Here is a 15,158-nt window from a genome sequence, read left to right on the forward strand (position 1 = left end):
GGCATTAACCTGTTAACCCAAGTGATTGTACCATTAAATATATATTCAATATACCATTTCAAACCATTTGATTTGTGATTTAAATGTTATTATGACATTTCCTTAATTTGTGTAGGGACAGAGCATCATACAATTAAATGGGGAGTCCAACAATATTTGGCCACAAGTGAAACTGCACCTTTTCCCTGAAAGTTCTCCATTCATGAGCCGTATCCTCCAGCACCCTCTCTTGGCCTCGTGCTACACTGCGTAACCTGGTCCAGCGCTGCCACACTGTGGTCATGGATCGACTTATGGTGGCTTTACTGGCGTCACTTCCAATCAGCTCTAACTGGGACGCTTGCTCTTCCAGACCAGTCAACTTTTCTTGGAAACTGTTCACCATGGATACTAATGACTGCAGGCCAAAGATGAAGACATTTTGAATTGGTTTATCATCATGTAGACAGTTGAATAAGTTTATTTCCTCAAGAAAGAGAGTCAATATGGCATACTTAGCTCACCTTATGACTCCTGAGTTTCTCTTCAGCTTCCTGGCCCGTTGCAGCCTTGGCTGTGGAAAACTCTGTTAGCTTCTTCTCTGCCTCATTCATCAGCTCAATGACTGTCTGCCTGGCCTCCTGATATGAATTCCACTGGGCAACACAGCTGAAAAGGTCACATTATAACTACAATAATTAGTCTTTATTGGCATCAAACTTGGGTCAATTTACAATAACAAACTCTTAATATATCTAAGAGGTCAAATGTTCTGGAAAACTGCTGTGTTCCAAACTGTACCTGTTTAAAATGTCTTGGTGGCACTGCAGCTGGTCTCTGACCTCCACACCTCTCTGCTGTGCAGACTCCACACTAAGTCGAAGCTGCTCTTTGGATGTAGGGTTGACCAGGTTTTCAAGTTGAGGTGGCAACGATTCCAGCTCCTCAAGAACACCGAGGAACTCCTGTTCAGTGGCCATGATATCTTCTTGTTGCCTCAAACACTCCTCGTAGTTCTCCACGTCCACCCCGAGACTGGCCTGTTGCAAGAAGCCCACAGCGTCCTCCAGCCACTCACATGCTGTTTGCATTCTGGAGTGATACTTCTGACACAAGCCAAGAGCTTGCTCTAATGTAATCTATAAGAGAAACATTTGGATTCATTAGTTAATAGTAAGCTACACTATTAAAAATAAAGGTTTCAAAAGGTTTTATATGCCATAGAAGGACCATTCCCCCAAGAACCGTTCATGGAACAGTTCTTAAAAGAACAATTTTATCGAAGTGTGAAGAACTTTTTCCACTATAAAGAACTTTTTGAACAATGGAAAGGTTCCATGGACATTTAAGGTTCTTCATGGAACCATATATGCCAATAAAGAACCTTTATTTTTAAGAGTGTAGGGTAGCCATTGGTTGACTAAGAAACTCTTGCTGGCTTAGCTTATTAAGAGGCCTGGTAGGCACACCAGAATCCCATGTTGGGGCACAGTATCTAAAACACAACATAATGGTGAAGATATATGCAAAGTTTTTGTGCATTAACTAAGAGTCTTCGTTGAATTGATGGTTTTAATAGAACTTGCCTGTTTAGAGCTCAGGGCACGCTGAACATCAGCCTCCAGCTTGGCCATCTCTTGTAGACTTGAGTCCACGTGAGCGGGAACAAGCTCATTGGCACTGGTGTACTTCTGCTTCTCTCTGGTGCTAAGAGCCGCCACTATCCTCAGCCTCGACTGCACTTCCTCTTGCATTATCTGTTGCTTCCGGATTTCCTCCTGGACTTTCTCAATCTTGACATCTACCACCACCTCAGAGCCAAGTTCATCTTTGATTTGCTGGAGCCAAGTTAAGGTCCGATTGACTTCGGTCTCAAAGTCTTTACTCTGCACAAACCTGTTCTCACACTCAACAATTAGTTCTCCAACAGCTGACTGTAATGACTGAAGCTCTTCCTGCCAAGAGGTCACCCGCTGCTTTGAAGCCTCGTGTGCAGCGGTATCCATGTGGGATACCAGGTTATCCATCTGCTCCATGAGTCGAGTGAGGTGAGAGCTGGCACCTTGAAGACTAGCGGCCAGGGCATGATAGTTTTTCAATCTCTCCTCAGCTGACTGTGTCTCCGCATTGACTTTCACCAGTTGCTCTTTGGTGGCCTTTAGCTCGGAATCAACCTGCATAGCCATGGCTTGATGGTCCTCGAAAGATTCTAGAGTGTCGTCGAGATGTTCTACCCTCTGCTCAATCAATCTTTTGAGTCCGTTGTAAAGGCTAACAAGTTGAGTCATTTCTTCAGGTCTCCAAGGTTGACCAGTGCTTCGAAATCCCTCTTTCTTCTGGTTAAGCTCACTGACGGCTTGTCCGAGATTGGTCAACTCCACTAGGAGGGCTTTATAATCTGCCAGAAGACTGACAACTTCCTCAGTCTTAAGGCTGACAGACTGCGTCCCCAAATTGTAGAACTGTTCCTCAAGTTCTTTAAGTGCTTTATGGGTGATATCAATAAAGGAGGCATATTCCTGTCGGGCAAGGATAGCTTGCTGTATTTTCTCTTGTTTCTCTTTGGCTAGTCCTAAAATATTATTGTACTGTTGAGGAAGAGCAATCAATTTCTCATCTAAGTAGCAATGGTCGACTTCATTCAGAGTGGGAAGTATTTCTTGACCCGTTCTTTGCACAGTTAGCAGAAGGTTCTCATATTCCATGGCTTGATCCAATATTTGTTGGTATTTTGTAAGTTGAGAGCTTAATTCTGCATCTCCATTCATGAGGTTGATCTCTGGGAAGGTAACAATATCAGCTTGCTTCAACCACTGGCATATCTTCTCGAGATCTACCTTGAAATATTTTCTAGACACCAACACCTTTTCCAGCTCCTGAAGCCTCTGGCTACACTTCTGTAGGGCAACCTCGAAGGTATTCTGCAGCTCTTGGAGCTTGTTTAACATCTCTGATTTCTCTTCTTCAGAGGCATCTTTCATCAAATCCCTACCTTGGGACCACAGGGAGGTCAGCTCACTCTGGTAGGCCCTCAAGCTACTCTGGATGTTCCTGCATGTCCTCACCTGCTTAGATAGGTCATCGGGAAGAAGGGCTACATAATCCTCTGCTTGTGCTTTCTTCTCGTTCTGTTGGACCCAGGTGATAGCTTGATTCACAGCCAACAGGAACTGGTTTCTCTCAGTGAAGGCTTTGCTTAGGTGTTTCCTACGTTGAGCCACTTTGACGCTCAAGGACTCCACTTCTGCTTGAGTTTCTGAGATAAGCTGCTGCAGTCTTTGCCTTTCGTTTAGCCCAAGATGTGCTAAAACCCTATCTGCATCGCTCATGGCCTGGGCCAGCAGAAGCTGCTTGACTTCCAGTTCACTGCATATGGTGAGATGATCAAAGAGGAAACTCTGTGCTAGCTCAGGGGGAGGACTCATCTTCATGGCTTCGGACAGGGCAGGCTGCTGCTCCTCGGCCCATTCGCGAGCTTCCCTCAAACGGGCCTCAACTTGGCCCATATCTTCAAGGGTCACAATGGAGTCTTGGATCTTTCTCTCAATGAGGCTCTCTAGATGGGCCCATCGTTGCTCAAAGTGGCCAATCTGCTCCTTCACCAGCTCTTTGTCATCCAGGTTTAGGTGATACATTACTTTTTGCTTCTGTTCTTTGAGGTCATCAAGTGTGTTTATCTTTTCTTTAAGAACAACTGAGAGTTTCCGAAGAGCCTCCAAATGATTAGATGAACTCTCAGCATCAGTTCTACCAAATCATGAAAGAATAATGTAAGTCTCAAATGACACTTTCAATGTAGCACTAATTAAACGTGTCATAAAAATACATTTACACTAAATCCTGAATAATAGGTCTACCTGGCCAGGTTATCCCATTCCTTGGACACCTGTTCAAAGAGGGCTTCCATGGCACTGATGCAGTCATGATACTCTTTAGTCCTTTGCAGATCTTCCTCTCTCTGAGCATGCAGTTTGTTAGCCTGATGACACAGTTCCAGCCATGCATGACTCAATCGACCAATGTCTGTATGCTCAGGAGACTCCTTCCCTTCTGTCAGCTTACTCACAAGCTCTGTCATTTTAGTCAGAGTGCTTTGTCTGCTTTGAAGATGCTGCTCAAATTCCTACAGGCAACATGAGCACAGAGGATAAGACAAGCATAAAAAGAGACAAGATGAGAAATGAAAATGGACTCTTTTACGTTATAAATAAATCTCCCTGGTCTTTTTGTGCAGAATTCATCGGTGCACATTATCCTAAAAAATAAAAATGTCTGTTGTCATAATCTGTCATCAAAATGTAATAACTTTCTCCATATTTGAAACATTTAGCTTTTGTTCTTGTTCTGCTGATGTAATCAAGGCCAGGGTAGGCAAAAAATAATATTAACCAATAAAATCATAGACAACTTTTCCTCAACTTACATTAACCAATATATACAGTATATTCATAATATAGATATATCATATTTTTATTTTAAAATTATATACATAACATTTTTAAATATATAGAAACATTACATTAATCAAGATCAGACACATATATTTACTTTGGCTTGATCAAGCATGTTTTGAGCAATCTTGGGCTCCAGCTCCGCAGGTCTCCTGGAGAGACTTTGCAATTGCTGTTCCATGTCCTGGAAAAGTGTCGCGAGTTCCTGTTTTTGCTCTTTAATCTCCCTCCAGCTATCTGACAGCTCTTGAGAAATGGTCATCCTCTCCTCAATCTGTAGAAATGACAATATCAATCATATTTTATTAACTAGATTAACTTTACAACCCAAAGCGACATTAGATAAGTCTGTGTGATCAAACTCACCATTGTTTTGGTTTGCTGTATTTGGGCAGCTGTAGCCCTTACAGACTCATCAGATAAATCACACACTGAACAAACCAGGTCAAGATATGTACTGGCCTGCTCCTGTAGGGCCCTGAAGTGCTTCATCTGTGGAGTAAGTAGTCAACATGTTACTACATATCATTAAAACATATATGTGCAAAAAATAATAACAACAACAACAATAGCTCTACGAGTGCTGTAAACAATGTCTATGCAATTCCCCTTTTTAATAAAATAATATATATATTTACCTTAATTTATATATATATATATATATATATATATATATATATATATATATAAAACTTAATTATATAATAGTTACTGTAATCTATATATGATATAAAAATAAATTCTATATTTTAATATATTTATTTAATAAGTTACTGTATGTCCAAAGCTACACTTTTGGAGGCAATTTAAACACATACATTTAAAATTCACATTATGTTTTTTGGACAAAATAACAGAAAAGACTAAAGAATTGCTTATTTAAATACTAATAGGCCTATATATTCAATTTAATCCTGATATTTTTGTCAGTGGTCTTATACAGTACAATAAATCATGTATTTTGTCAGAAGGAGCTTCCTGTTCAAAGAATATTTATAAATTGGCAGGACAGGTGGCACTTGACAGGTCTGAAAACTCATGAAAAAAAGTTTATATATATATAATATATATATATATATAATATATATATATATATATATATATATATATATTTATTTATATTTATATATTTATACATACACATACATATATATATACAGTATATGTCTAAATTTGTTCAGACACCTTCTAAGTTGGTTTTTGTAACAGTTCACTCTCACAATCACTCTCCTGCTCTGTGGCATCTACCTGTTTCAGAGCCTCCTGAAGGCCATAGGGAGTCTGCGTCTGCATCTGGATCTCCTCTTTAACGGTGGACAGCCACGTCTGACACTGCTGCAGGGTGTCCTGATGGCTTACGTGCTTCTGGAGCTCACGGTCAAGACTCTGATACACCTGATGAGCCAAACGTTAAACATTAGACTATGAAATAAATAAGGTGACATTTCTGATAATGCAACCCTTTATTAGCAGGAGTGCTCACACGCTGAGCCGTGCTGCAGATAGCCGAATAACTGTCTCTGGTTCCCTGCTGGTGTGCCTGGATCTGCTGACTGATCTTGGCCTGCACTTGCTCCGTGCAGCTACTGGTGAGACGTTCGCCTTTGTCCTTCAGGCTGGTCAAACGCTCCTCAAAACCAGCAATCTCCTCCATTATTGCCTGTGAAGAAACAGGCCAAATCAGAAATAGAATTGACAAAAATTAAGCTAAGAAAAGTCAGCAGTTACAAACTAAATATGTTTATGCTTATGTATCTAAAAATATAAATATGTAAAAATACAGTGAGAGGAAACAGACTATGAAATTGTTTATTTGACTTCTGCATGGATTGTTATTTATTTTTATGGTAGTTTCATGGCTTGCAAGTTGATGCAAAGCTGTTGTTCATGGGATATCTGGAAGATATAAATAATAGCTATAATAACAGTGCACACACCTTGTGTCTGGCTAGCTGTTGTGTGGCCGTCTCTAAATTGCCACTTTGCGTGGAATCAGAAGTGACCAGCCTGCTAGACATCTGTAACAGCCATTTCTCTACTTCTTGTAGTTCACTGTTATAGTCCTCATGCTCTCTCACGCTCTCCGTCAAACTCTGAACATGAACCTACAACATACCAGCAAAATGCATGGAACACAGGTAGCAGAGACACGTTTTCAAAGGGTCTTGTATTATGCATGACAGTACCTTGGCATTACTGCATAAGTCTTGATAGTCGGATTTCAGCTTGCCAATGTTCTCGCTGACAGACGGGTCCCGGATCGTTTCAAGAAGTGCATCTCCCTTCTCTATAACCGATTTGACAGCTGACTCATGGGACTGGATGTTCTGCTGGATTGTCTAGAGGGGGACAAAGGAAGCATTTGACATAGTAAAGGGTTTACATGACTCTCTGAAGACGGCTGTATTAGAAGCAGTGGCGGCTGCTGGTCTTTCAAAGAGGGGAAGCTCATTTTCGGCCTACATCATTAAAAAATATTCATTTATTTATACTTAAATTCTACGTTCCTTTTCAAGAAAATGCTCTGTGAAAAATGAATGTAATAATATAATAAAGGTATAAATAATAATATAATAAAGTATAATAATAATGCTACTAATAATAAGATATTTTTTTAATTATTTTTGAATTATTACTAATAATAATAATAATAATAATATAAAAAATATAATAAGTAATAATATAATAAAGGTATAAATAATAATATAATAAAGTATAATAATAATGCTACTAATAATAAGATATTTTTTTAATTATTTTTGAATTATTACTAATAATAATAATAATATAAAAAATATAATAAGTAATAATATAATAAAGGTATAAATGTATAATTGTGTGAAATGTATTATAAAAATTGGCTAGCAATTTCGACAAGCAAATACCAAGAAATAGGTTGCAGCAGTTTGTCTTTGAAAAATCCGCGATGGGACTGCGCTCGAACAGCTTCAACATCAGCGACTTTTTATTGAATGAAATCGCTGTCAATCAAAAGGAGACACAGCCTTTCGACAGACCCTCCAATCATCACGCGGAAGCCGGAGTCCAGGCCTGCCCACTCCCCGTTCACCCCCAGAGAAGCTGAGCTTCCATGGGCGGGACATAATCGCAGCATTTATCCAATGACCGTCTAGTTTCGAAGCGCTGAAAAAAACAGTTCGAAGCAGCCCCATTGAAGTCAATGGAAGCTGGGCTTCAACAGGGAAATGCACTGTGACGCTACGGGAATGTATGAGAAGGAAATCGAGTCAGCCGACCTGCTGTATGTAACTGATTCTGAACGAACTCGTCTTTGAGACGAACGTTTTCTAACGCATTTTAGTCAATAAAATGTTAATACAATAGTACATATTTGACCATTAATTTTTTGACATTATAGGGGAAGCCGAGCTTCCCTTGCAGTCTTAAAGAAAACGCCACTGATTAGAAACTATGCATAATTGTTCATGCTCACACAAATGTGATTTATCATGTCTTCGTTTCTCACAAAATTTTTTTGCTCACCTTATATTTGGCTAGCTGAGCCTTTTTTTGGTAAAGTTCAGCCTTTGGCTCCACAGGAGACGCCAGCAGTGATTTTGTGTCTGTGAGCCATTGTGATTGAGTCTTGTATTTGTCCAGGAAGTCTTTAGAGAGCTGTATGGATTTCTCTGTGGCACTAAGCTCTGACCGCAGAGCTCTGATCAACGCCTCCAGCTGGGAGAGTCGGGTGTCGACTTCCTCCTTGAGCTGCTCTGCCTCAGGTTCCTCCAGGAACGTCATGGCACGATCAGTCTTTTCACGCATGGTCTTCAGGAAGGTGTGACCCAGCTCCATATCACCCTGCAGAGCCTGAGACAAAAAAAAGAACTTCATATGAGGATATGCACTAACGTTTGGGGTCTGTGGAGATTTTTTTATATATTTTGAAAAACGCCTCTTGTCCTTACTGAAAAAAAAAAATACAGTAAGGACAGTAATATTTAAAAGAACTGTATTTAAAAATGTAATTTATTCCTGTGTTGCAAAGCTGAATTTTCAGCATCATTACTCCAGTCTTCAGTGTCACATGATCCTTCAGAAATCAGTCTAATATGCTGATTTGATGCTTAAGAAACAGTTTGTATTATTATCATTAATGTTGAAAACAGTTGTGCTGCTTGATATTTTTGTGGAAACTATGATACATTTTTTCAGGATTCTTTGACGAATAGAAAATAACAGCATTTATTTTTGTCTTTACTGTCCCTTTTGATTAATTTAATGCAACCTTACTGAATAAAATTCTTAATTTTGTACACAAAAATTTTTTTTTGACTGCATTACTGCACAGTTTTGAACGAAAGTGTAAACTTGCACACGTTAAAGTATAAAGCTGCTTTTTCTTAATAACCAAAGATCATATTTATCATACCTCTAATTTTTTCATCTTCTTCTCCATGGAAACACGATCAACCACATCAATGGTAGTGCTGGTCACACTACTGAAGTTCTTTTGTGCTGTGCTCAACCAATCAGAGAAGGTGCTAAAGACACTCTGGGACTCTTCAATAATGGACATTTCCTCCTTCAGCTGCTTGATAGTGTCCTGCAAATACATATAAAATTAATAGTTCAATTCAGCATTGTTGTATTTAAAGTGTGTGTGTTTCAAATCATTACTTTAAAGGCAAAATATCCCAAAAAATGATCTTAATCTGACTTCATTGTGATAATATATCCTTGAAGGAAAGAGTGCTAAATAATGTAAGTAAATTATGTTTTTTAGGTTGTCTTTTAGGGGTAAGGTTTGAGTTATGGTTGGTCTTTCACAAATTGGTTTATTTAAAAACAAAATAATTATGATAAGCCACCGATATAGATAGCCATCTTTTGTGGGTTTACTTTTCTATACTTTGGGTACCAAACTGCCTCAAGAAGTTACGTGTAGCTAAATCTCACACAATCCATTTTGGAAAGATTATTCATAAATAGAGTAAATACTGTTTTTAGGGTTAAGCCGCCTTTTCACTGCAAACGACAAACGACAGCCGTCAGACCGGAAGTCATTCATTTCCAATGGAGAGTCGTACGGGAGCTGCGGGGAGTTCCGATCATATATGCCTATGCGGAAATTTCGGATCCGATTTGAGCTTCGGATGCGTTGAAATATCTGAACTTCTGCGGCTAGACCGTATGCGACCGGTCGACCGGATGTGATGTATTCTAATCAAAACTATGAGCGCGAAGCTAGAATTACCAATATTTCAATACTTTAATGTAAACGCTATTCCTGCAAAATGATGGTTATTAATAATTATGGCTGAAAAAATATTTGTATCATTATTAAATCAATATTTATATTGATTAGCTCTATAAAATCGACTGTTTTTTATATTAGATGTATTGAGGGTCATTCGTTTTGTGTGGATATATTCATGCATGCATTATATTCATTAAAATCATTAATTTTACAATTGTGAATAGCCGAGGGTAACGGTTGCTTCACGACCAATTTCAAAGTTCCTTGCGACTGACACCAGGGGGTGAAATGCGACAATCGAATGCGAATGTCGTGCGCAGTGGAAAGGCGGCTTCAGGATTAGTCTGAGGTGATTATAATTAGATTTATAAACACTTTATAGAAGGTTTATGGTATGTCTTCATTTAATAGGCTAGGTCAATTTGTGTTTAAAGTGTACCTGCAGGTGTAGCAGCAGGGCATGATAGCGGGACGTCAGTTGTGTGGCTCTAGCACTGACTCTGCTGCTTATGGGCATCTCTTCTAAAACCTGTTGGGCCAGGACACTGAGACCCTCGATCTCCTCCTGATAGGCCAGCACCTCCTCATGCCAACCCTGAAGAAACAATCACAACAATATATCACTGACTCCATACATACTGGAACAGTTCTTTTGGAGCAACAGTTTCATGAATAACCTCATCTTGGGTTTAAACCTATAACCTTTAGCGTACCAATTCAGATTTATGGTAAATCTTATGTAAAAAGTTATTTTTTTGAAGTTGTAAATTAAACAGATTACTGGTGAGCATTTTACAAGAAAATACAACTTAAAGTCTTTCTACTTCAAAATTTCACATTTTATTCAAATTGCAATTACTAGCAATTTTGAAGTAAATCCTACACCATTTTCAGTCAATGTTTCCTGTTCCAACCTTCAGGAGATGCAGCTGTGCCTCTTTTGTTCCTCTGTCAGAGCGACGGCCGGAACGTAACTGTCCTTTAGTTTCCATCCCCTTGAGCCAGTTATCCAGCCGCTGGAACTTCTGCTCAATCTGCCGGAGTTTGGCCAGGGCACTGTTGAGGTGAGATCTGGTCTCACCCAGCCGGGCCTGATACGAGCCCCACTCCTGCTGGACCGTCTCCAAGCATCGGTCCTCTAACTGCGGGACGCCCCAGGGAATCACCTGCTCTCGGGTCACCAGAAGCGTGTTGAGCAGAGCGTGACCTTCTGTGCAGTGCACCTGCAGCTCCTGGAGACGGATACAAGGTATTTCTCTAATGCATATTTATATTGAAATCCCAAGAAATCAAAATATTCAGCAGATAATTCCCCCAAAAAAATCTATTGTAGATCACATCGGTATTGGCTAATAATGGCATTTCTTTAAATCAGTCATTCTAAACCAAATGGCAGGTCCCCTCCAAGGGGGGCTGCAAGATGGCTTAAAATAATTTTTATATAATAAAATTTTTATAATGAAAATAAAAATATATGAATTTTTTTTATTAAAAATATAAAACATAAAAATAAGCATATTTTAAAGTAATATATAATTAATTATTAATATCAATATCTTCAAACAATCTAACTTAAGTTGTATTTAAATATTTATATAATAAAAATTTAAATATAAAGTGTCTTATAAGTAAAATAATTAGTTATTAATATTAATATATTCAAAAATTCTAACTGAATTAAAAAGCTAAAAAAAAATATATAATCATGATGCTAAGATTTTTTTTTCCTTTAATAACTATTGTTTTTGTTGAAGAACATACGGCTCTTGAAACTTCTGGAATCATGAAATAATTTTTAGTTTAGAATTAATTTAAATTATGAACACCAGTTTCTCAATATAACAGAATATAAATATATAAAATTTACATTTATCATATAAAATAATATTTTGTACTTCAGACAGTATTGTCTATGTCAGTAGAAGCAATTATACATCTTTCTACCATATATTATAATTTTTTGATGACTGATATTTACATATTTTAAATGTATAACATTTCAGATTTATTATGACCATGATTTTAAGCAACAGAAAAAAAAAAAACATTAAGAGATTATAATATCAGACCTTACAATAAAAACAATCGATTATCCGAATTAACCAACATGTCTATATAGGAGCATTCCTAATTATTCATATTTACTGGTAAATCTGAATTAATATATTGTCATAAATAATTATATTTGAATATAAATGTACTACTAATCTTATCTTAAGCATTACAATGTTTGTAAATGACATATTCAATTATTTGCCAAATACTTTTTTCTAAATATAACAACTAAATAAATAAAGCATTAGTCATTAAAAGAGGAAAAAATATTAGAAGTCCTGCAAGATGTTTCTAAGCAAAGAAAGATAAAATGAACAAATAAGGTGTCAAACGTTCTCAGCATCTAATGTCCCTCACAATAACCACTTCAAGACGTCTTCTGACCTGTAGTTTGCGTAGCGTGTCCTCTAGAGTCTCGACGTCTCCCTCCAGCTGTGTGTAGCAGCTCAGTCTCTCCTGCTGTTGCTCCAGCCAGTCTTTAAACTCATGCAGACTGCACTGGTACACCTGATGGGCCGACACCAGCTCCTCCGCTTTGGCAACCGCACACTGTGGCAGAAACATCAACATGTTAGTGCATCAACACGTGCTGAACATTCAATACGGTGACCAATGAGGGATGCATTATACCTGGGCTTCATTTTTGACAATGTTATAGCGCTCTTGCAAGTCTTGAATCTCTAGCTGGGTGACATAGTGCTCGGCCATGTTGGATCCCTTCATGGATATGACGTCCAGAACACTGCTGTGACTTAAAACATCTTCTGAGAGCAACTGAAATGAGGAGAATGTTTGTAAGGCAGGACTGAATACATTTACGAATTATTCAGAGACTCAAAGCATTGACAATAACACCGTACTTTGGCTTTGCCCAGGTTGGTGGTTTTGTCTCTCATCTCAGAACACTGTTTGTCTGCAGAGTTTAAAGTCTCTTCCACAGTCTCCATCCAGCTCACAAACTGACGCACGTCCTCCTGGTAGCTGGTCCACTGTGACAGAGCGCCCTCCAGTTGACTGTTCCAACCCAAACATAACTCAACTTCAGCAAAGAACACTCTTTTTATTAACAAACATTTTTTGTCTGTACAAGGTTCTAGAGTTTTGAGTCTTCTGTTTTAATCTCAATGAGAAGCTGATTTGCAATGATTTCAGATTTATTATTCATTTGTTAGGAAAAGGAATCAGACCTCTTGCCAAGCTAACAAAAATAAGTGTTTGCTAACATTCCCTTTAAAGGGATAGTTGTAGCAATTTGTTCCAAACCTGTATGAATTTCTTCTTCTGCTGAACACAAAAGAAGATATTTTAAAGAATATGGTTAACCATTTTCCCACTGCCTTCCATAGTATGGAAAATAAAAGGCGCATCAACTTGTTTCCGACATTCAAAATATATTCTTTTGTGTTCAGCAGAAGAACGAACCTCGTACAGGTTTGGAACAACATGAGGGTGAGTAAAGGATGATAGAATTTTAACTTTTGGGTGAACTATCCCTTTAAAACATGAAAACGTTATTTCTGAATGTTCTCTGAACATTTAAAAAGTCTAGCTTTTTTAAATGTTCTAAAAATGTTTCATCATTTTGAAAACGTTATGGCAATTAAAGTTTACAAATGAAAGGAACTATTATAAAATACATATAACAAATATGTATATATACTGTATATATATATATATATATATATATATATATATATATATATATATATATATATATATATATATATATACACACACATATGTGTGTGTGTGTGTGTGTGTGTGTGTGTACAGACTATATATATATAAAATAAAAAAATAAACCATTCTCTGCTACCACATAAAATTACTTTACCATGACATATTAGTGTATATACTTTTTTTTATGACATCCATCAAATACAAATTTAATTATCAACGAAACAAGTGTATTTTTATGTTAGGCTTTTGCACTGATTTTAATAAGACCACATTAACCTTTTGCACTGAATAGACGCTGACAGCAGTCCATCCCAGGAGTCCTTGAGGTCCTCGATTTGTTGCCGGACCAGATGTACACCCTCAGCGGAGGTGTTCCTCTGAACAGACTCTCCTCTTGTTAGCAGCATTTTCAGCTGTATTTCCTTCTCTTGACGTGCCGTCAGTAAAGCCTGGGTAACATGTATGCAAAAACCTCTTATTACATGTAAACTACATGATAAGGGCCATGAAATCAAATGCCCATACAAATCATGCAAATGTCCATAAACAATCAAAGTCACATACTTTAGATCAAATGTTCTGAATGAGGTCCAAACTCCTGTGCTTACTGAATACTGCACGGTATATATTGCCCACTACAAAAGTAGTATGCAAAATAATATGCAATATTCAACAGTAGTCTAGAATTCAGTATTCTACATTAATGTTGCATGACCTCACTCTATTTTATGTTTATAACTGGCATCCAGTTATCATTTTGGAAGTAAATATGTTTTTTATGGTGGCATACAGTACAGGTCAAAAGTTTGGAAACATTACTATTTTTAATGTTTTTGAAAGAAGTTTCTTCTGCGCATCAAGCCTGCATTTATTTGTTCAAAAATACAGAGAAAAAAATGTAATATTGTGATATATTATTACAATTTAAAATAATTGTTTTTCAATTTATTATACTTTAAATTATCATTTATTTCTGTGATGCAAAGCTGAATTTTCAGGATCATTACTCCAGTCTATCACATGATCCTTTAGAAATCATTCTAATATGATGATTCATTATCAAAGTTGGAAACAGTTCTGCTGCTTAATATTTTTTCATAACCTGTGATACTTTTTTAGGATACTTTGATGAATAAAAAGTAAAAAAAATAAAAATAAAAATAAAATAAGCAAATTTTTTAAAAATAGAAATCTTTTGTAACAACAATATACACTACTGGTCAGTAATTTGGGGTCAGTAATTTTTTTTCTTTCTTTTTTTGAAATACAGTGAGGAAAATAAGTATTTGAACACCATGCTATTTTGCAAGTTCTCCCACTTAGAAATCATGGAGGGGTTTGAAATTGTCATCGTAGGTGCATGTCCACTGTGAGAGACATAATCTAAAAAAAAAAATCCAGAAATCACAATGTATGATTTTTTAACTATTTATTTGTATGATACAGCTGCAAATAAGTATTTGAACACCTGAGAAAATCAATGTTAATATTTGGTACAGTAGCCTTTGTTTGCAATTACAGAGGTCAAATGTTTCCTGTAGTTTTTCACCAGGTTTGCACACACTGCAGGAGGGATTTTGGCCCACTCCTCCACACAGATCTTCTCTAGATCAGTCAGGTTTCTGGGCTGTCGCTGAGAAACACAGAGTTTGAGCTCCCTCCAAAGATTCTCTATTGGGTTTAGGTCTGGAGACTGGCTAGGCCACGCCAGAACCTTGATATGCTTCTTACAGAGCCACTCCTTGGTTATCCTGGCTGTGTGCTTCGGGTCA

The 15,158-nt window shown here is 37.5% G+C and overlaps 1 protein-coding gene across 9 annotated transcripts in view; it reads right to left on the bottom strand.

Moving 5' to 3' along the window:
* The window catches only part of syne1b (spectrin repeat containing, nuclear envelope 1b), a 131,441-nt gene that overhangs the window by 53,299 nt on the left and 62,984 nt on the right, over positions 1 to 15,158 (bottom strand). For all 9 annotated transcript variants that reach the window (XM_084097596.1, XM_084097593.1, XM_084097592.1 and 6 more), the window contains exons 60-78: positions 13,663 to 13,835; positions 12,567 to 12,720; positions 12,337 to 12,480; positions 12,091 to 12,255; positions 10,566 to 10,883; positions 10,091 to 10,246; positions 8,824 to 8,997; positions 7,935 to 8,261; positions 6,617 to 6,769; positions 6,368 to 6,535; positions 5,914 to 6,090; positions 5,679 to 5,825; positions 4,797 to 4,922; positions 4,528 to 4,704; positions 3,837 to 4,102; positions 1,566 to 3,726; positions 781 to 1,118; positions 504 to 648; positions 179 to 397 (exon numbers count right to left, since the gene is read on the bottom strand). In XM_084097596.1, the coding sequence (XP_083953722.1) occupies positions 179 to 397; positions 504 to 648; positions 781 to 1,118; positions 1,566 to 3,726; positions 3,837 to 4,102; positions 4,528 to 4,704; positions 4,797 to 4,922; positions 5,679 to 5,825; positions 5,914 to 6,090; positions 6,368 to 6,535; positions 6,617 to 6,769; positions 7,935 to 8,261; positions 8,824 to 8,997; positions 10,091 to 10,246; positions 10,566 to 10,883; positions 12,091 to 12,255; positions 12,337 to 12,480; positions 12,567 to 12,720; positions 13,663 to 13,835 (5,688 nt within the window). The remainder of the gene's footprint in view (positions 1 to 178; positions 398 to 503; positions 649 to 780; positions 1,119 to 1,565; positions 3,727 to 3,836; positions 4,103 to 4,527; positions 4,705 to 4,796; positions 4,923 to 5,678; positions 5,826 to 5,913; positions 6,091 to 6,367; positions 6,536 to 6,616; positions 6,770 to 7,934; positions 8,262 to 8,823; positions 8,998 to 10,090; positions 10,247 to 10,565; positions 10,884 to 12,090; positions 12,256 to 12,336; positions 12,481 to 12,566; positions 12,721 to 13,662; positions 13,836 to 15,158) is intronic.

This window comes from Abramis brama, assembly GCF_963993115.1.
Source record: "Abramis brama genome assembly, chromosome: 21".
NCBI classification, from domain to species: domain Eukaryota; kingdom Metazoa; phylum Chordata; class Actinopteri; order Cypriniformes; family Leuciscidae; genus Abramis; species Abramis brama.